Source organism: Tachyglossus aculeatus, chromosome 6 (assembly GCF_015852505.1).
Source record: "Tachyglossus aculeatus isolate mTacAcu1 chromosome 6, mTacAcu1.pri, whole genome shotgun sequence".
NCBI classification, from domain to species: domain Eukaryota; kingdom Metazoa; phylum Chordata; class Mammalia; order Monotremata; family Tachyglossidae; genus Tachyglossus; species Tachyglossus aculeatus.
In genome coordinates, this window is record NC_052071.1 from 40,860,565 (window position 1) to 40,876,806 (window position 16,242).

The window sequence follows — 16,242 nt, forward strand, 5'->3', positions numbered from 1 at the left end:
AAGCTAGCTCTCTTCCTCCCTTCAAGGCCCTGCTGAGAGCTCACCTCCTCCAGGAGGCCTTCCCAGACTGAGCCCCTTCTTTCCTCTCCCCCTCGTCCCCCTCTCCATCCCCCCGTCTTACCTCCCTCCCTTCCCCACAGCACCTGTATATATGTATATATGGTTGTACATATTTATTACTCTATTTATTTATTTATTTATTTATTTTACCTGTACATTTCTATCCTACTTATTTTATTTTGTTGGTATGTTTGGTTCTGTTCTCTGTCTCCCCCTTTTAGACTGTGAGCCCACTGTTGGGTAGGGACTGTCTCTATGTGATGCCAATTTGTACTTCCCAAGCGCTTAGTACAGTGCTCTGCACATAGTAAGCACTCAATAAATGCGATTGATTGATTGATTGATTGATTGACTCATCTTTGTACCTGCAGATTAAAGGCTCCTGGGCCGGGAAGAACCGGGTGCAGAACCCGTACAGTCATGGCAATATCGTGAAGAACTGCTGTGAGGTGCTGTGCGGCCCTTTACCCCCCAGGTAAGAGTTGGAAGATGGCGGTGGATCACGGAGCTGGCCCCCAGATGGGTAGCCTGGAGTTTGGGGCACTGCCTGGGTCCAAGCTAGGCCCAGAGCCCTGGTTGCTGGGTCCAAGACACTCCCTTCTCCCCAGGCTGGGATCTTTCCTTATGGCTCTGGAAAAACAGGGCCTAGTGAGGGCAGACTACAAAGCGGAGCAAACTGCAAGGTCCCCCCGAGGCCTCCGGCAGGACTGAGAATTGACGGTGAGCCAGTGGCTGCCGGTTGTCGAAAGTGGGGATTGAAACTAAATTCCAATCTAGTTCCCGGCTAGATTGGAATGGAAGTGAAATGGGAATGGTGAGGTGAATACTCCGCCTTGGTCCCTGGTCTGGCTGGGCCAGTGGGAAGAGCCAGGGAGGAAATCCATGGCGCCTGCCCACCCACCTTGCCCTCCCTGCGTACCCCATTTCAGACACAGTTCAGGAGCAGGTCGTTGGGTCTGCCTAGTTTTTTTTTTTAAATGATATCTGTTAAGCACTTACTATGTGTCAAGCACAGTTCTAAGCGCTGGGGTAGATATCAGTGAATCAGGTCAGGCACAGTCCCTGCTCCACATGGGGTTTACAGTCTAAGTAGGAGGGAGAATAAGTAGTACAGTGCCTAGCACATAGTAAGCACTTAACAAATGCCATCATTATTAACAGCTATTGGATCACCATTTTATAGTTGAGGAAACTGAGGCACAGAGAGGGGGAGCGACTTGCCCAAGGTCATACAATAAGCAGTCGGCAGAGTTGGGATTGGAACCGAGGACATCTGACGCCCAGGCCAGTGCTCTACCCACTAAGGCCAAGCTATTTCCCTGTATTGTGGTGGGCCAGGGCCCTTTTGCTGTTTAGCATGATGGGTGCCTGCTGCATTGAAGAACCCAGGGCTATTACTCTTGCCCATTGGGGAAATCAGGGCCCCAAGGATCTGGGTTTAAAGAGCAAGAAATAACTCAAAGGCCCACATCACCTTCCTGGCTTCACAGGCTAATCATAGTAAAAATGATAACTGTGGCAGCTCTTAAGCATTTACCATGTGTCAAGCACTCTGCTCAGCCCTGGAGTAGATACAAGACCATCAGGTTGGGCACATATCTGTCCTACATGGACCTCACAGTCTAATGAGGAAGGAGAACAGGTACTTTATCCCCATTGTGCAGATGAGGAAACTAAGCCCCAGAGTTGTTAAATGACTTGCCCAGGGTCACCCAGCCAGGCAGGCGGCTGAGCCAGGAATAGAACCTGGTGCTCTGGACTCCCAGTTCTGTGCTCTTTCCCACTAGTCTTCGTTGCCTCCCAGTAGTGTGGGGGGCTTTTCCCAAGGTTGCTACATTCCTGTGGCTGCATACCTAATGATAATAATTATTATTATATTTGTTAAGTGCTTACTGTGTGTCTAGCACTTTTCTAAGTGCTGGGGTAGATACAAGCTAATCAGGTTGGACACAGCATCTGTCCCACATGGGGCTCACACTCTTAATTCCCATTTTACAGGTGAGGCAGTTGAGGCCCAGAGAAGTTAAGTGACTTGCCCAAGGTCACTCAGCAGACAAGCGGCAGGGCCAGGATTAGAACCCAGGTCTTTCTGACTCCCACTAGTCCATGCTGCTTCCTGAATAGTATTTAGTATTTTCACTGCAGTACTGCACTGTTTTTCATGGCTGCTCATGGTCATTATGACGCCTCCTTAGGCAGGGTTTCTCTGCCTTTTCTATCCGTGCCATCTGTTTTATTCTCTTCTACTCCCCCTGTTTTAGACATTGTCTCTTTTTGAGCAATTCTGCCTGCTAAGTAGTGTCTCTGGTTTAGTAACTTCAAGAACTCCAAATGGGTTTTTTTAAATGGCATTTGCTAAGCACTTACTTTGTGTCAAACGCTGTTCTCAGCGCTGGGGTAGATACAAGTTAATTAGGTCAGACATAGTCCCTGCCCCACATGGGGCTCACAGTCCAAGCAGGAGGGAGAACGGGAATCAGAGCCCCATTTTACAGTTGAGGAAACTGAGGCACAGAGAAGTTAAGCAACCTATCCAAAGCCACCCAGCGGACAAGTGGCGGAGCCAGGATTAGAACCCCAGGCCTCTGACTCTCAGGCCCGTGCTCCTTCCACTGGTCCACACTGCTTCTTTGACATAAACGTCATCTCGGTTACTTCAATAAATCGTCCTCCTTCTAATATTCCCAGGGTGGATGGATTGGCATGGTGCCAATCTGTGGGAGTTACAGGGGAGCTCAGATCCTGCCATTTTTGGGAAAATGGAATTCGTGGACGAGGGCCCTAGATCCGGGAGCTGCTGTTTGCAGAAGTGGGGGCTTGTGGTGTTTCAAGGAGGGGTGGAGAAGTGTATCCATAATTCTCCCTAATTCTGTTCCCTGCAGCGTGCTGGACAGAAGGGGCATTTTGCCGCTGGAGGAAAGTGGAACCCGACCCCCCAGTATTCAAGAAAGCAGCAGCAGTCCCCTGCCACAGACTGCAGTAAGTGGTCTAGTCTGGCAAGCTTGGGGAGGGGGGCCTGAAGCCACTGGGACCTAGGGAATAGGCCCTCTTGGGTCCTCGTAAGGCCCACCTCAATGCCAGGGCACAAGGCGCCCTGTGGATAAACATGTTTGACTGACCTTTGTTCCCCCTTGGCAGGGGCCACTTAACTTTGCTGACTCCAAAGGGGGCTGAGGCCTTTAGAAGGGGCCTTCGGAGACTTGACTTTTCTCACCGTCACAGTGAACCCCATTAATGAAATCTGTGTTAAAAAAAAAAAAAAAACCCAATGTTTCTTGTGGCAGAGCATTTAGGTGTCGTGCTCACAGAAAGGGCCCAACCTTCCCGGTCTCCAGCTAGCGACCGGAGGTTTTGGACCGACTGTTGGGAGGGGAGTTTGCTTGGGTGCCCGGGTTCGCTGCTGCTGTTGCTGCCACCATCTTGGACTTGGGCTCCCGAATCCTATGATCAGCGGGGTGCAGGGAGGGGCTGCAGTGCCACTCCATTGAATGGTAGCAAACTTCCTTCTGTGGACAGCACGGCCATGATAAGGCTAATCTGGTTGCCAGTGTGGGACCACGGTGAGTTGATGGTGGGCTAGGAAAGGGGCTTACCCCCAGCCTGGTGGGAACCTGCAAATTCTCATGGTATCCTGTTCTGAAAGCCAATCTTCCTTAGGCAGCCTGAGGTAGGGCCATCTCCTCTTCCCCACCTAGCCTCCTTCTCTCCCTCCTGGTGTTTGTGGCAGGTGCAGTAATAATAAGGGCAGTATTTGTAACCGCTTACTATCTGTCAAGCACTCTTCTAAGTGCTGGGGTAGATATAAGATAATCAGGTCAGACACAGTCCTTGTCCCATACAGAGTTTGCAGTTTAAGTAAGAAGGAGAATAGGTATTGAATCCCTATTTTACAGATGAGGTAACTGAGGTTTGAGAAGCGAGGTGACTTGCCCAAGGTCTCTCAGCAGGCACGTGAAGCAGCCGGAATTAGAACCCAGGTCTTCTAACTCCCAGGCCTGTGCTCTTTCCACTAGGACATGCAGCTCCTCACTGTCACCCCACTCCAGAACAGATTGGTACTTGCTGGTCAGTTCAGGCTGCTGGGCCGAGGGGCGCTAACTTTAACCTTCACACTTCCCTGTCCTCCCACCCCCCCTATTGCTGCCCCTTCTCCTGCCCTAGCCCATCCAGGGATAAAGGTGATGATGGTGGTTTTAACAATAATCATCATCTTCAACATCACCAGCGGCTCTGGTGATTGTTATGAAAAGCTATTTCCTGTCCCTCAGGGACAGCACAATTCAAACTTAAGTGTCCTAGGTGTCACAATTATTATTATTTTGATTATTATGGTACTTGTTAAGTGCTTATTACATGCCAAGCACTGTTCTTGTAGATACAAGTCAATCACGTTGGACACAGGCTTAATCCCCATTTTTCAGATGAGGTCACTGAGGCCCAGAGAAGCAAAGTGACTTGACCAAGGTCACACAGCAGACATGGCAGAGCCGGGATTAGAACCCAGGTCCTCTGACTTGCTCTATCTGCTAAGCCACGCTGTTTTGACGGGAAGGTGAGGGTAATTAGCTGGGGTGTGGGGTGTGAGGAGGGCCTTTTGGAGCATGACGGGGGTATGTCCGGCATCCGTGCTGTTCCTCCTCCCTGGTTATGGGGCTGAGGGAGTTGATGTCTCTCTCAGGGGCTCCCAAGCAGGAACCAGTCAAGTCGTTATCCGAACACCCTGCTTGGGAGTTCACTGGGAACTCAGCTTTGATCTTAAGTGGCATTTCCACACTCTGAAAGAGGCGTGCTTGTTAAGCTGTCCTGAAGGCTCACCTCCTCCAGGAGGCCTTCCCAGACTAAGCCCCCCTTTTCTCTGCTCCCCCTCCCCATCGCCCCAATTTGCTCCCTTTGCTCTACCCCCCCAGCACTTGTGCATATATGCGCACATTGATAATTCTGTTTATATTAATGATGTGTATATATCTCTCTTTCTATTTATATTGATGCTATTGATGCCCATTTACTTGTTTTGATGCCTGCCTCCCCCCTTCTAGGCTGTGAGCCCATTGTGGGCAGGGATTGTCTCTGTTGTTGAATTGTACTTTCCAAGCGTTTAATACAGTGGCCTGCATGCGGTAAGCGCTCAATAAATATGATTGAATGAATTGAATGCATAAACTCAGCTGGGGCTAGGTATGGGCAGAAACAGGAGGGCTTCAGAAAGTTCCACAGTGTCCTCTCCCAAGCGCTTCTTACAGTGCTCTGTAAATGCGACTGAAGGAATGAATGCCTTTACTGGGCTCAGCCACACTCCATCAGTAACCCCCGGGGCACCTATTGTTAGGCTTAGTAGTCTTTCTCCAAAAATACCGAGCGGCCCACCAGCCAATCCAGCGGTATCATTTACACCAGCTAGAAAGAACTGCGACTTCTCCTTTTAAGTTCTCTAGCTAGCAGGACCAGTTTGTGTGATATTGTAGTAGTCCTCCAGAGGGCAATCAAATGGCAACTGAAGGGCCCCACTGAGGCACATCGGGCAATCTTCAGGCAGCCACAGGCTGCCATGGGCTGCTGCCACAGCCGGGTGGGCTTATCATCTGGCTTGCTCCAAGCCTTTGGGCACTGCAGCCCTGCACCCCTCCCCCCCCACCCGGAGGAAGTTAATTTCAGACCAATCTAGCCCACTTTCATTCTGTGGGTCCTGGCTGGGGAAGGCCAGAGTGTGAGCCCACTGTTGGGTAGGGACTGTCTCTATATGTTGCCAATTTGTACTTCCCAAGCGCTTAGTACAGTGCTCTGCACATAGTAAGCGCTCAGTAAATACGACTGATGGTGATGATGATGATGACTGGCCTAAGGAAATCTAGTTCTGATTTGGCTCCTGCATGGAAGGCCTCAGGAAGCTGAGTCATTTCCGGGGTGGCCCCAGGAATGCTGTGTGGGGGTGATAATAATAATAATAATAATTATTATTATTATTATAATGGCATTTGTTAAGCGCTTACTATGTACAAAGCACTGTTCTAAGTGCTGGGGAGGATACAAGGTGATCAGGTTGTCCCACGTGGGGCTCACAGTCTTCATCCCTGTTTTATAGATGAGGTAACTGAGGCACAGAGAAGTTGTGACTTGCCCAAAGTCACACAACTGACAGTTGGTGGAGCCAGGATTTGAACCCATGAACTCCGACTCCCAAGCCCGTGTTCTTTCCACTGAGCCACGCTGCTTCTCTAGCACCCAATATGTGTCAGGCTGAGGAAGGTGGGCTCCGTGACTTTGGGAGCTTCCCCACGGGATTCTAGGGCATCCCAGAGAACAGCCAACGGTGACCCAAGTCACCCCTGGCCGGAGAGCACTGTGGGAAAAAGGGTTCTTCCTCCCTATCTCCCCATTGCCCACAAGGTCAGGAGGAGGTCCACTTCACCAGTTGGGAAAGAGCCCCAAACCGCCCCAGTAGAACACGATCCCTTTCCGAACCTAGGCCAGGAGGAGGGTCGGAGCGTCACTGTTTCTGTCTTCCGGAATGCCTTCCGCTTGGCGATGGCGTGGTACTACAGTGTAACACTGATGTAGGCTTGGAGGAAGGGGTCCTGATTGTGTGGATCCAGGCCGGAGAGGGCCAGAGTGGAGCCTAGGGTAGTAGTAGTAGTAGCAGCAGTACTATTTATTAAGCGCTTACCGTGTACAGGGCTCTGTGGGAATGCGGTTCTGACGTGTGGGTTTGGTGAATGAACTTTTACCTATTCTCATATTTCTCTCATTAGGTCCCTACAGAACCCACAAGCTCCAGTGAGCCGCCAGAGAAAGCCAGTTTTGCTCCAAAAGAGATGCTACCCAATGGGCTGGGGAAACCACTGTTCAGCCCAGGAACTCTTCCGGAGACCGAAGAAGAAGCTGAGAAGTAACATCTGTTCCCAGAAGAGAACTTTTTTTGTTTAATGGAAGTGAGGTAGGGGAGAAGACAACAGAGTTGGAGGGTGAGCAAGCAATCCCCTTGGCCATTTTGCTTTCGTCTTTTTTCACCTGATTCTGGACTGGAATATACTTGGTGCAAGCTGTTTTCCCTGGACTCAAAGCACGAACGGAAGACGTGGCTCATGTAGAGTAACCGGACGGGACCTCGGGACCCGGGAGTGGTCCGGCCAGCTCCCCTACTCATCTGGTGGCCTCCACGGGTGGTCCCTCTGGCCCCAGGAAACACCGGCTCTCCTGGGTTGGTCTTGCCTCTGGCACTGTTGGGGCTTGTGGCAGCGGGCCTGCCTGGCTTGGCCAGCTGTGGGGGTTTGGGGAGGGGAGGGAGCTGCATGGCTGAACCCTGATGTGAATCCTGGCTGGCTAGGTGTGACGTAGGGTGGATTTGGGAACATCCCCGGGAATTTGAGAGAGCAGAGAGAGGGGCGAGGTCAGGTTTGGAAGAGCCTCCGTGCCACTTGAGTGCCAATGATACCAGGTAGCAAATACCATTTTTTGGAGGGTGGGATCTGTCCCCCGGATACTTGTATTTATTAATGTAGCTCCCTTCTCGGCCCTCCCCCCTGCAACACTCTTCACACCCTCATCCACCCCAATCCCACTCTTTTTCGATTAGCTAGAAGTAAACAAATGACTTTATTGCGTAGTAGTTTAGTGAGATAACAATCCCCCCACTTTCCCAGCCCACCTCTATCTTTTGATGTCTGTATCCGTCTCAGTAAGCAATTGTGAGATGCCAATGGCAAGCAGCACCACCTTCCCTTTCTATCTCTCTTTCTCTCTCTCTCTCTGTCTCGTCTCACTTTCCTTTTCTCTGCCGTCCTTTCCCCTCCCCGGTCTTCCTCTTCGCTCTAGTCAGGAGGAGTGACAGCCCCCACAATAATACAACTCAGTTTGCACTTTGCGAGCACCTCTCCAAGTGCTTTTGTAAACACTAGATCCTCACCTGATCCGAGTGAGGAAGGAATCGTCCCTTATTCCCAGACAAAGAAATCATGGCACAGAAGAGACTGAATCATTTTCCCCAGTCCCGGAAGACAGGCCAGGGGCAGAGCTGGGATGGAAACCCAGGAGCAGCTATTTCGGGCCGCACTTCCCTGCGGAGACGGGTACCACAGTGGGTCCCGCTAATGGATTTCCACCCTTGGCTGACTCAGTGGCGGGGGGGGAATGCTGGGACAACCGGACCTTGGGCGCGGGAGGTAGTGAGGGGCATTTATTGTTTCGTGGCACTGCCTCTCCCGGGAGCTAGCTGTGCTTGGGACCTGCACTCTGTGTTTCAGGGAAGAGGACATGTGCATTAAATGTGACTCTGTTAAGAGATAATGTGTGTTCTCCCGTCCTGTTACGAGCCACAGTCCTTCTGGATGGTTTCAGGGTCGAGAGCGGGAAGGGGGTAACTGGAGTTTTTTTTTTTAATCTGTCTGAAGGTGATTAAACTGTGTCTGATTTAAACCTCCTGCTTCCTTCTCCTTTCCCCTTCCTCATCAGGAGCGCTGAGGGGCCGGGGCAACTTGGATCCTCCCCACCGCTGGCATTCAGACACTCGCTGTGCTCGGAAGGCAAGGACTGGGTCTACTGACTCTAGCGTTCTCTCTCTAGCACTTAGCACAGTGCTCCTAGTACGTAGTCACTGCTCAGTAAATAGGATTAATTGAAGCCTAGACCTCAACTTCAGTGGAGAGATCATGAGATTTTTTTTCTATACTAAATTCTCATTTCCCCTTTGCTGCAGGAATGGAAATAAACAGTCTTCTCAGCAGCACACCTCTGGGGTCTTTTCTATCCTGGACAGAAGGGAGTAGATGGGTTTTTTCCTCCCACTTACTGCCTCTGAGACCTGGTGCAGAGTTATTGTAGAGAGCAGTCAAGAATGGTGAAGGACGACTAAGACGAATGTTTGTAGGGTTTGGAACTACTAGCGCACGGGGGAATGATTGCAAAAGGCCATTTTCTAGTCAGTCAGGCCTCCCCAGACTGTTCCTTGAGGTGGGGAGGAGGGCCGAGGCTTGCCCCTCCTCCAGCTGCTCAAAGTCAGTGTCCCGGGAAGCCGGGGCTCATATCAAATTGCAGGGAAGTTTGTTGCCTCGGTAGTTCTGCCACAAAGGAAGCAGTACTTAATTCCAGCCCGTAAGTCTAGTCCGAAGAACCGCTTCCCTTTCTCATCGGGAATCTCTCCCGCTTTCTTTCCCTTTACAAATCGCTCTTTGGTGTCTGGGAACTTGGCCTGGGGAACGATTCCATTCAAACCCTGATACAATCGTGCTAACCAGATGAGATAATCTTGAGACTTTATTATGACCGAGAGGAGGTTGGAGAACTGATTTCCCCCAGAGTGGGTTACGTATTGTTTAACCTTTTCAATGGCTGATTCCTCTCTCTGGCCGACCGATGAAGGGTGGGATCCGCCGTTGGCTGGTCCCTAATGAGCCCCACTTCCTCAGTCAGGTGGGGTCAACTGGGGCCTGGAATTGACCCTTCTGCACCTTGGGGACGGGATGGGTGGGGCGGGCAAATTCCCTTCCTATGAAGAGTGTGTGTGTGTTTTGGGTGTGTGTGGTTGCAATAGTAACCTCTTGCACCCCCAACCCAGTGCTAAATGTCAGGTTGAACATAATGGTCAAATTTCCCCACTCTTCATCCCCCTCCCCCTACCCTTCTACCAATCAAATATTTTAATGTGTTGGGAAAAATGTATTTTTGTTTTAAATATATTTTCTAATTTAATGCAATTTAACTCGGCACTTTTGGCGTGAGATTACAAATGTGTGGTGGTTTTGATTTTCGTCCTATGGTGTTTCTTAATGAAAGAATCTCTATTATTTGAGATCATACATGAAGGAGACCTGAATCACTTGAAGAAATTCAGAAATGTCCATCTCTTTCTGCTTCTGCCTCATTTCTTTTCTGGTTCATTCTTCCTTTTGCACCTAGCAAGACTAGTCCCTTCCCAGCATGGACCCCACTTCTTTGGGCTTGTCACCGCTCTTTTTTTTATGGTATTTGTTAAGTGCATACACTGTGCTAAACACTGGGATTGATGCAAGTTAATTAGGTTGGTCACAGTCCCTCTCCTGCATGGGGCTCACAGTCTAAATAGGAGGGAGAATGGAGGCACAGAGAAGTTAGGTGACTTGCCCATGGTCACACAGCAAGCATTTGACAGAGCCGTGATTAGAACCTAGGTCCTCTGACTCTGGACCTTTCCACCCGGCCACGTTGCTTCTTGTATCTCTTTCCTGCGAGCCCGCTTTGATGATGATAATGATTGTGGTATTTGTTAAGCACTTCCTTGGGCCAGGCACTCTTCAAAGCGCTGGAGTAGATAGAAGGTTGATCACAGTCCCTATCCTACATGGGGCTCAGGGTCTTAATCCCCGTTTTACAGATGAGGTAATTGAGGCACAGAGAAATGAAGCGACTTGCCCAAGGTCACACAGCAGACAAGTGGCGGAGCCGGGATTAGAACCCACAACCGTCTGTCTCCTGGGCCCTTGCTCTGTCCACTATGCCATGCTGCCTCTCCTTGATGTTCCAAGGTGATAACATAGGGACTCACCGTTTCTCTCCTTCTGATGGATTTCCAAGGCCCGGGCCCTACACTCCAAGCCTGAGGAATGTAGAGACAGCACTCGGTCTTTCACCCGCTATTTTCTTCACTAGGCCCGCCCTGTGTTGACTGACTTCCAGCAGAAGGGGTGAGGATGGCGATCTGACCCTTCTTCGTGTAGGCGCGGTAGTAACCATACGACGGACAGGCACCGGTGGGGGAATTGTGACCTCTTCGCCGATGAGATCAGCGCAAGAGGCCCACAAGGATATGTGAGTTCCCAAGCGGTGGGAATCCTAGTAGAGGATCCCACTGAAATCCCGGGGGTGGGAGGGATGGAGACTCTCAGGCTCCGGTTGAAACTGGATCTTCCATCACCTGGGCAGTCGACTCTCCTTCTCCTCATCAAGTCCCCCACTGCCTGATCTCTTCTTTTGGTGCTTTGCGTCACCTGTTCCGTAGCTCACTGAGGCTGGTTATGTGCTGGTTGAAAGAACTCTAGGACTAACCCCAGTTACTTAGAAGACCATCTTCTCACTCCCAATTATCAAGTTTTTTGTTGTTACTGTTGTTTTTTTGTGGTACTTGGTTAAGCACTTACTGCGGGCCAGGGCCTGTATTAAGCACACAGCAGCCAAGTGGAGCAGAATTAGAACCCAGGCCTTTAATCTCAGAGCTGGGCTCTTTCCCCTGGGCCACACTGTTTTAACCCACTCCAGTGGAGTTTGGGGTGGTTTTTATATTTGATAATGATTAACTGAGAGAAGAATATCACTTAGTGCTTAGTCAGTGCCTGGCGCACAGTAAGTGCTTAACAAATACCATAATTATTATTTAAAGGGTCCAGAAGTAATTTAGCCCCACAGATTAGGCCCAGAACTACAAGCCCCACTGTAGCCAGTCACTGTTTGATTGCCCCAATTATATAGGTGCCAACGGAGCATTCAGACCCACAGTAAGGCTCAATAAATATGACTGAATGAATGACAGTCCCTTTCTTCCTTCTCTCTCAATCTCTCTCTCTCTCTCTCTCTCTCTCTCTCTCTCTCTCTCTCTCCCTCCCTCTCCCTCTCCCTCTCCCTCTCCCTCTCCCTCTCCCTCTCCCTCTCCCTCTCCCTCTCCCTCTCCCTCTCTCTCCCTCCCTCCCTCCTCCCCACCCCCATCACTTTTGTGGAGGAGGAAGGAATATAAATCAGTCTGAAGATGTCCACCTCAGGAAGTTCTCTAATAATTATAGTTTAGGGGATTAGAAAACTACTGTTACTATCCCACCAAAGTAATTTTCCAAGGGGCATCAATCTGCCACCACAGCTGCTGACAAATGGTGCATTTGATAGTTAATATCTTTTCTGTGTCCAGTGATCCTTGGACTCCATGTGTTGTATTTTCACCGGCCTTGACGTGTTGGTCCCTCCTTCCTCTCTGCATATTGCTTAATAGCCACATACCTGCAAATGGAATCTTCCTCCTGCTAAACAGGGATTGTTCTACAGCAGATTCTAGGAACTTCCTTTAAAGGGAGCAGGCGAAAAATGAACAATAAAGGAGGTGTTTTAAAGGTCCCCACCAAGCAACTGTGCAAAGCCCCCAGCTCCAGTTTCCCAGAGAAATATCCCTAATAATAATAATTGTGGTATTTGTTAAGTGCCTATTATGTGCCAAACACTGTCCTAGAGATAAGATAATCTGGTCCCACAGTTTAAGTAGAAGGGAGAACAGGTATTGAATTCCCATTTCGCAAAGGGAACTGAGGCACAGGAAAATTTAAGTGACTTGCTCAAGGTTACACAGCAGGTGAGTGGTGGAGCCTGAATTAGGATCCAGGTCCTCTGATTCCCAGGCCTGGGCTCTTTCCACTAAGCCATGCTGAAATCTTCTTGTTCCTCTCCCAACCCTCTCTGGACCTCACTGGCAGGCCCAGCTCCAGAAATAGTCTCCCCACTCCTTCCACCCTCCCCCACTTTTATTTTATAGAAATAAAACCGATCATACCTATTTTCCACTCAACTCATCTATCCCAGGCCTCTTCCTTGGAAAGAGCATGGGCATGGAAGTCAGACAAAATGGGTTCTAATTCCAACCTTTCCACTTGTCCGATGAGTCACCTTAGGCAAGTCACTTACCTTTTCTGTGCTTCAGTATCCTGATTGGCAGAATGGGGATTCAATACCTCTTCTCCCTCCTATTTAGGCTGCGAACCCCATGTGAAACATGGACTGTAGCTGACCTGATTATCTTGTATCTACCCCTGTGCTTAGTAGAGTACTTGGCACATAGTAACACTTAAATACCACAGTAATTATTATCAAGTAATTATAATATGTAAGCAATGGCATCCTGATTCAGAATAATGATTCTGTTTCCACGGTGACACACGTACCAACAACCTCTTTTCCCAGAGAGGAGACTTGTTCCTTGACATTTCTGAGAACTGTGACTCTCAAGACAAGGGGCTTGCACAATATGGAAAATATTGGTATCTTATCTATATAGAGATAGGTTCTGTAATGGAATTCAGTGGCAATTAATACAGCCAAGGTACATTCCTTATCCTCAAGGCGCTTGCATTCTGAGAAACACTGAAGGAGGCTGAGCAGAACATCTGCAAGGAATTTAGCATGGTGTTGTGGATAAAGCACAGGCCTGGGAGTAAGAAGGTCATGGATTCTAATCCTGGCTCCAACACTTGTCTGTTGTGTGACCTTGGGCAAGTCACTTAACTTCTCTGGGCCTCAGTTACCACATCTGTAAAAAATGGGGATTAAGAGTGTGAGCCCAATTTGTGACAGGGACTATGTTCAAACTGATTAGTATCTACCCCACTGCTTAGATCAGTGCTCGGCACATAGTAAGCGCTTTCCAAGTACCATAATTATTATTTAGCAACAAAAGATGTCATGGTAGAAGATGTTATCCGAGGCAGAAGGCTGCGTCTGTCTTTCCAATAGACCATTTTCCATGTCGTGATTTTTGTATTGCATTTGAGATATTTTGGAGCAGTGCTCAGTGGCAATGAGTTTGGGCTGTTGTCAGAAGCTGAAGCTTATTAGAAGAAGGTCTGTTTGATTCCTGGAGGTAAAAAAAATCAGTTTAGCCATGCGCCGTCCCAGGGATAGGCACCAAGTGGCATGGCCTTGTGGAAAGAGCACAGGCCTGAGAGTCAGAGGATCTGGGTTCTAATCCTTGCTCCACCACTTGCCTGCTGTATGACCTTGGGCAACTCACTTAACTTCTCTGTGCCTCAGTTTCCTCAACTGTTCTCCCTTCTACTTACTGTGATCTCCATGGGGGTTAGGGACTGTATCTGACCTAATTAACTTGTACCTTCCCTGGTGCTTAGAATAGTGTTAGACATAGTAAGTACTTCACTTTAACATAAGAAAAACCCAAACCTGATTATTTCCAGTACTTCCTTTTTTTTGGCATTTCAAGCCGGACCAGCTTCAATAATCCTACAAGTATTATGGATCTGTGCAGAACCAGGCCCAGGCTGTCCTCCTCCTCCAAACAGGAAGGAAGGCCTAGCATCTGAAGGAAGAACTTGGGATAGCTTCCTTTCAAAGCTAATGAAATGAGAAAGGAGACAGGGCCACAGGTCGCTGGCAAACTGAAGGGAGAAGGAGAAAATCGTAATGTGGGGAGATCTCGGCTGGGGTGAGATACCGGGTTTCCAGCCCTGCTGTTGGCAGAAAAGCAACATGGTTTAGTGGCTAGAGCATGGGCTTGGGAGTCAGAAGGACCTGGGTTCTAATCCTGGCTCCACCACGTGCCTGCTGCTTTGACCTTGGGCAAGTCCCTTAACTACTCTGGGCCTCAGTTACCTCATCTGTTAAATGGGGATTAAGAGCGTGAGCCCCACGTGGGACAGGGCCTGTGTCCAACCTGATTGACTTGTATCTACCCCAGCGCTTGGAACACTGCTCGGCCCATAGTAAGCACTTAACAAGGACCATAATTATTGTTATCATTAGAAAAGGGAGGGACTGGATTAGGGCAGGATTCCCGCTGGCGAAGGAGGGGTTGAGTTTCTGGTTCCGGCTGCAGGCAGTGCTTGTGCCACACCCTCTGCCCACCTCACTCCCACTACTTCCTCTGCCAGCCTACATCTGTGCCAGCTTGCTCAAGGGGAGCGTTGCTATGTGCACAAATAGTAACTTTCTTTTCTTCTGTCATACAAACAAACTAGGGTAAGGCAGCTCTAGAGGGATTGCGAGTAGATTTAGACTGTAGAATTAGATTTGATTTAGAGAATAATAATAATAATGATGATGATGGCATTTACTAAGTGCTTACTATGTGCAAAACACTGTTCTAAGCGCTGGGGAAGTTACAAGGTGACCAGGTTGTACCACAGGGGGCTCACAGTCTTAATCCCCATTTTACAGAGGAGGGAACTGAGGCACAGAGAAGTTGTGACTTTCCCAAAGTCACACAGCAATAGCCTGCAGCAGAACATTTCAGGCATTACCCCAGACTAATAATAATAATAATTGTAGTATTTGTCAAGCACTATGTGCTAAGCACTATACTAAGCACTGGGGTAGGTACAAGATAATCAGGTCTCACATGGGGCTCACAGTCAAAGTAGGAGGGAGAACAGGTATTGAATCCCCAATTTACAGATGAGGGAACTGAAGCACAGAGAACTGACTTGTCCGAGGTGACACAGCGAACAAGTGGTGAAGCTGGGATTAGAATCCAGGTCCTCTGACTCTCAGGCCCATGCTCCTTCCCCTCCACCAAGCTGCTACTAGGGTAGTAGCTCTAGGATGGAGGAATATGCTTAACCAGAGGCCAAAGCAGCAGGTAAATCCCTCTACTCTGGGGAAGAAGTTTTTTTTTAAGGTATCTGTTAAGCACTTACTAGGTGCCAGGCCCTGTACTAAGCATTGGGACTCTCCCAAGCACTTAATTCAGTGCTCTGCACACAGTAAGAGCTCAGTAAATATGGTTAAATTGAATGAATACAAGCTAATCAGGTTGGATACAGTCCCTGTCCCCACATGGGCTCAGAGTCTTCGTCTCCATTTAATAGATGAAATAACTGAGGCACAGAAAAAGTGAAGTGACTTGCCAAAGGTCACGTAGCAGGTACATGGTGGTGGTTCTGACTCCCGGGCCTGTGTTCTAGCCAGTAGACCACACTGCTTCTCAGGAGGTTGATAGGCAAGAGAGAAGCAGCGTGGCTCAGTGGAAAGAGCCCGGGCTTTGGAGTCAGAGGTCATGGGTTCAACTCCAGGCTCTGCCATTTGTCAGCTGTGTGACTTGGGGCAACTCACTTCATTTCTCTGGGCCTCAGTTACCTCATCTGTAAAATGGGGATTAAGACTGTGAGCCCCATGTGGGACAAACTGATCACCTTGTAACCTCCCCAGCACTTAGAACAGTACTTTGCACATAGTAAGCGCTTAATAAATGCCATTATTATTATTATTATTATAATAATCTCCTTTAGGCTGAAGCTCCTTGTGGGCAAGGTACAGGTCTAGCAACTGTTATACTGAACTCTCTCAAGTGCTACAGTGCTCGGCCCCCAGCAGGTGATCGATAAATACGATTAGAGGGCCGATGACAGTTACCTTTTTCCAACCAAAGCATGCTATGACTAAGAAGTGAGCATTGATGGTAAGGTGGGGTGGGAATCAAGGTGAATGAGGTTTCCTTGTTTGGAAATCATC

General features: G+C 49.0%; 1 protein-coding gene across 3 annotated transcripts in view; it reads left to right on the forward strand.

The window, feature by feature from the left end:
- The window catches only part of ZDHHC9 (zinc finger DHHC-type palmitoyltransferase 9), a 42,940-nt gene extending 34,471 nt beyond the window's left edge, over positions 1–8,469 (forward strand). For 2 of the 3 annotated variants that reach the window (XM_038748074.1, XM_038748075.1), the window contains 3 exons: positions 432–535; positions 2,943–3,039; positions 6,807–6,947. In XM_038748074.1, coding sequence (XP_038604002.1) covers positions 432–535; positions 2,943–3,039; positions 6,807–6,947 — 342 coding nt within the window. Of the gene's footprint in view, positions 1–431; positions 536–2,942; positions 3,040–6,806 lie in introns of all 3 variants that reach the window. The other variant, XM_038748076.1, reaches the window with a different exon arrangement.
- Positions 8,470–16,242: the final 7,773 nt, after the last annotated feature.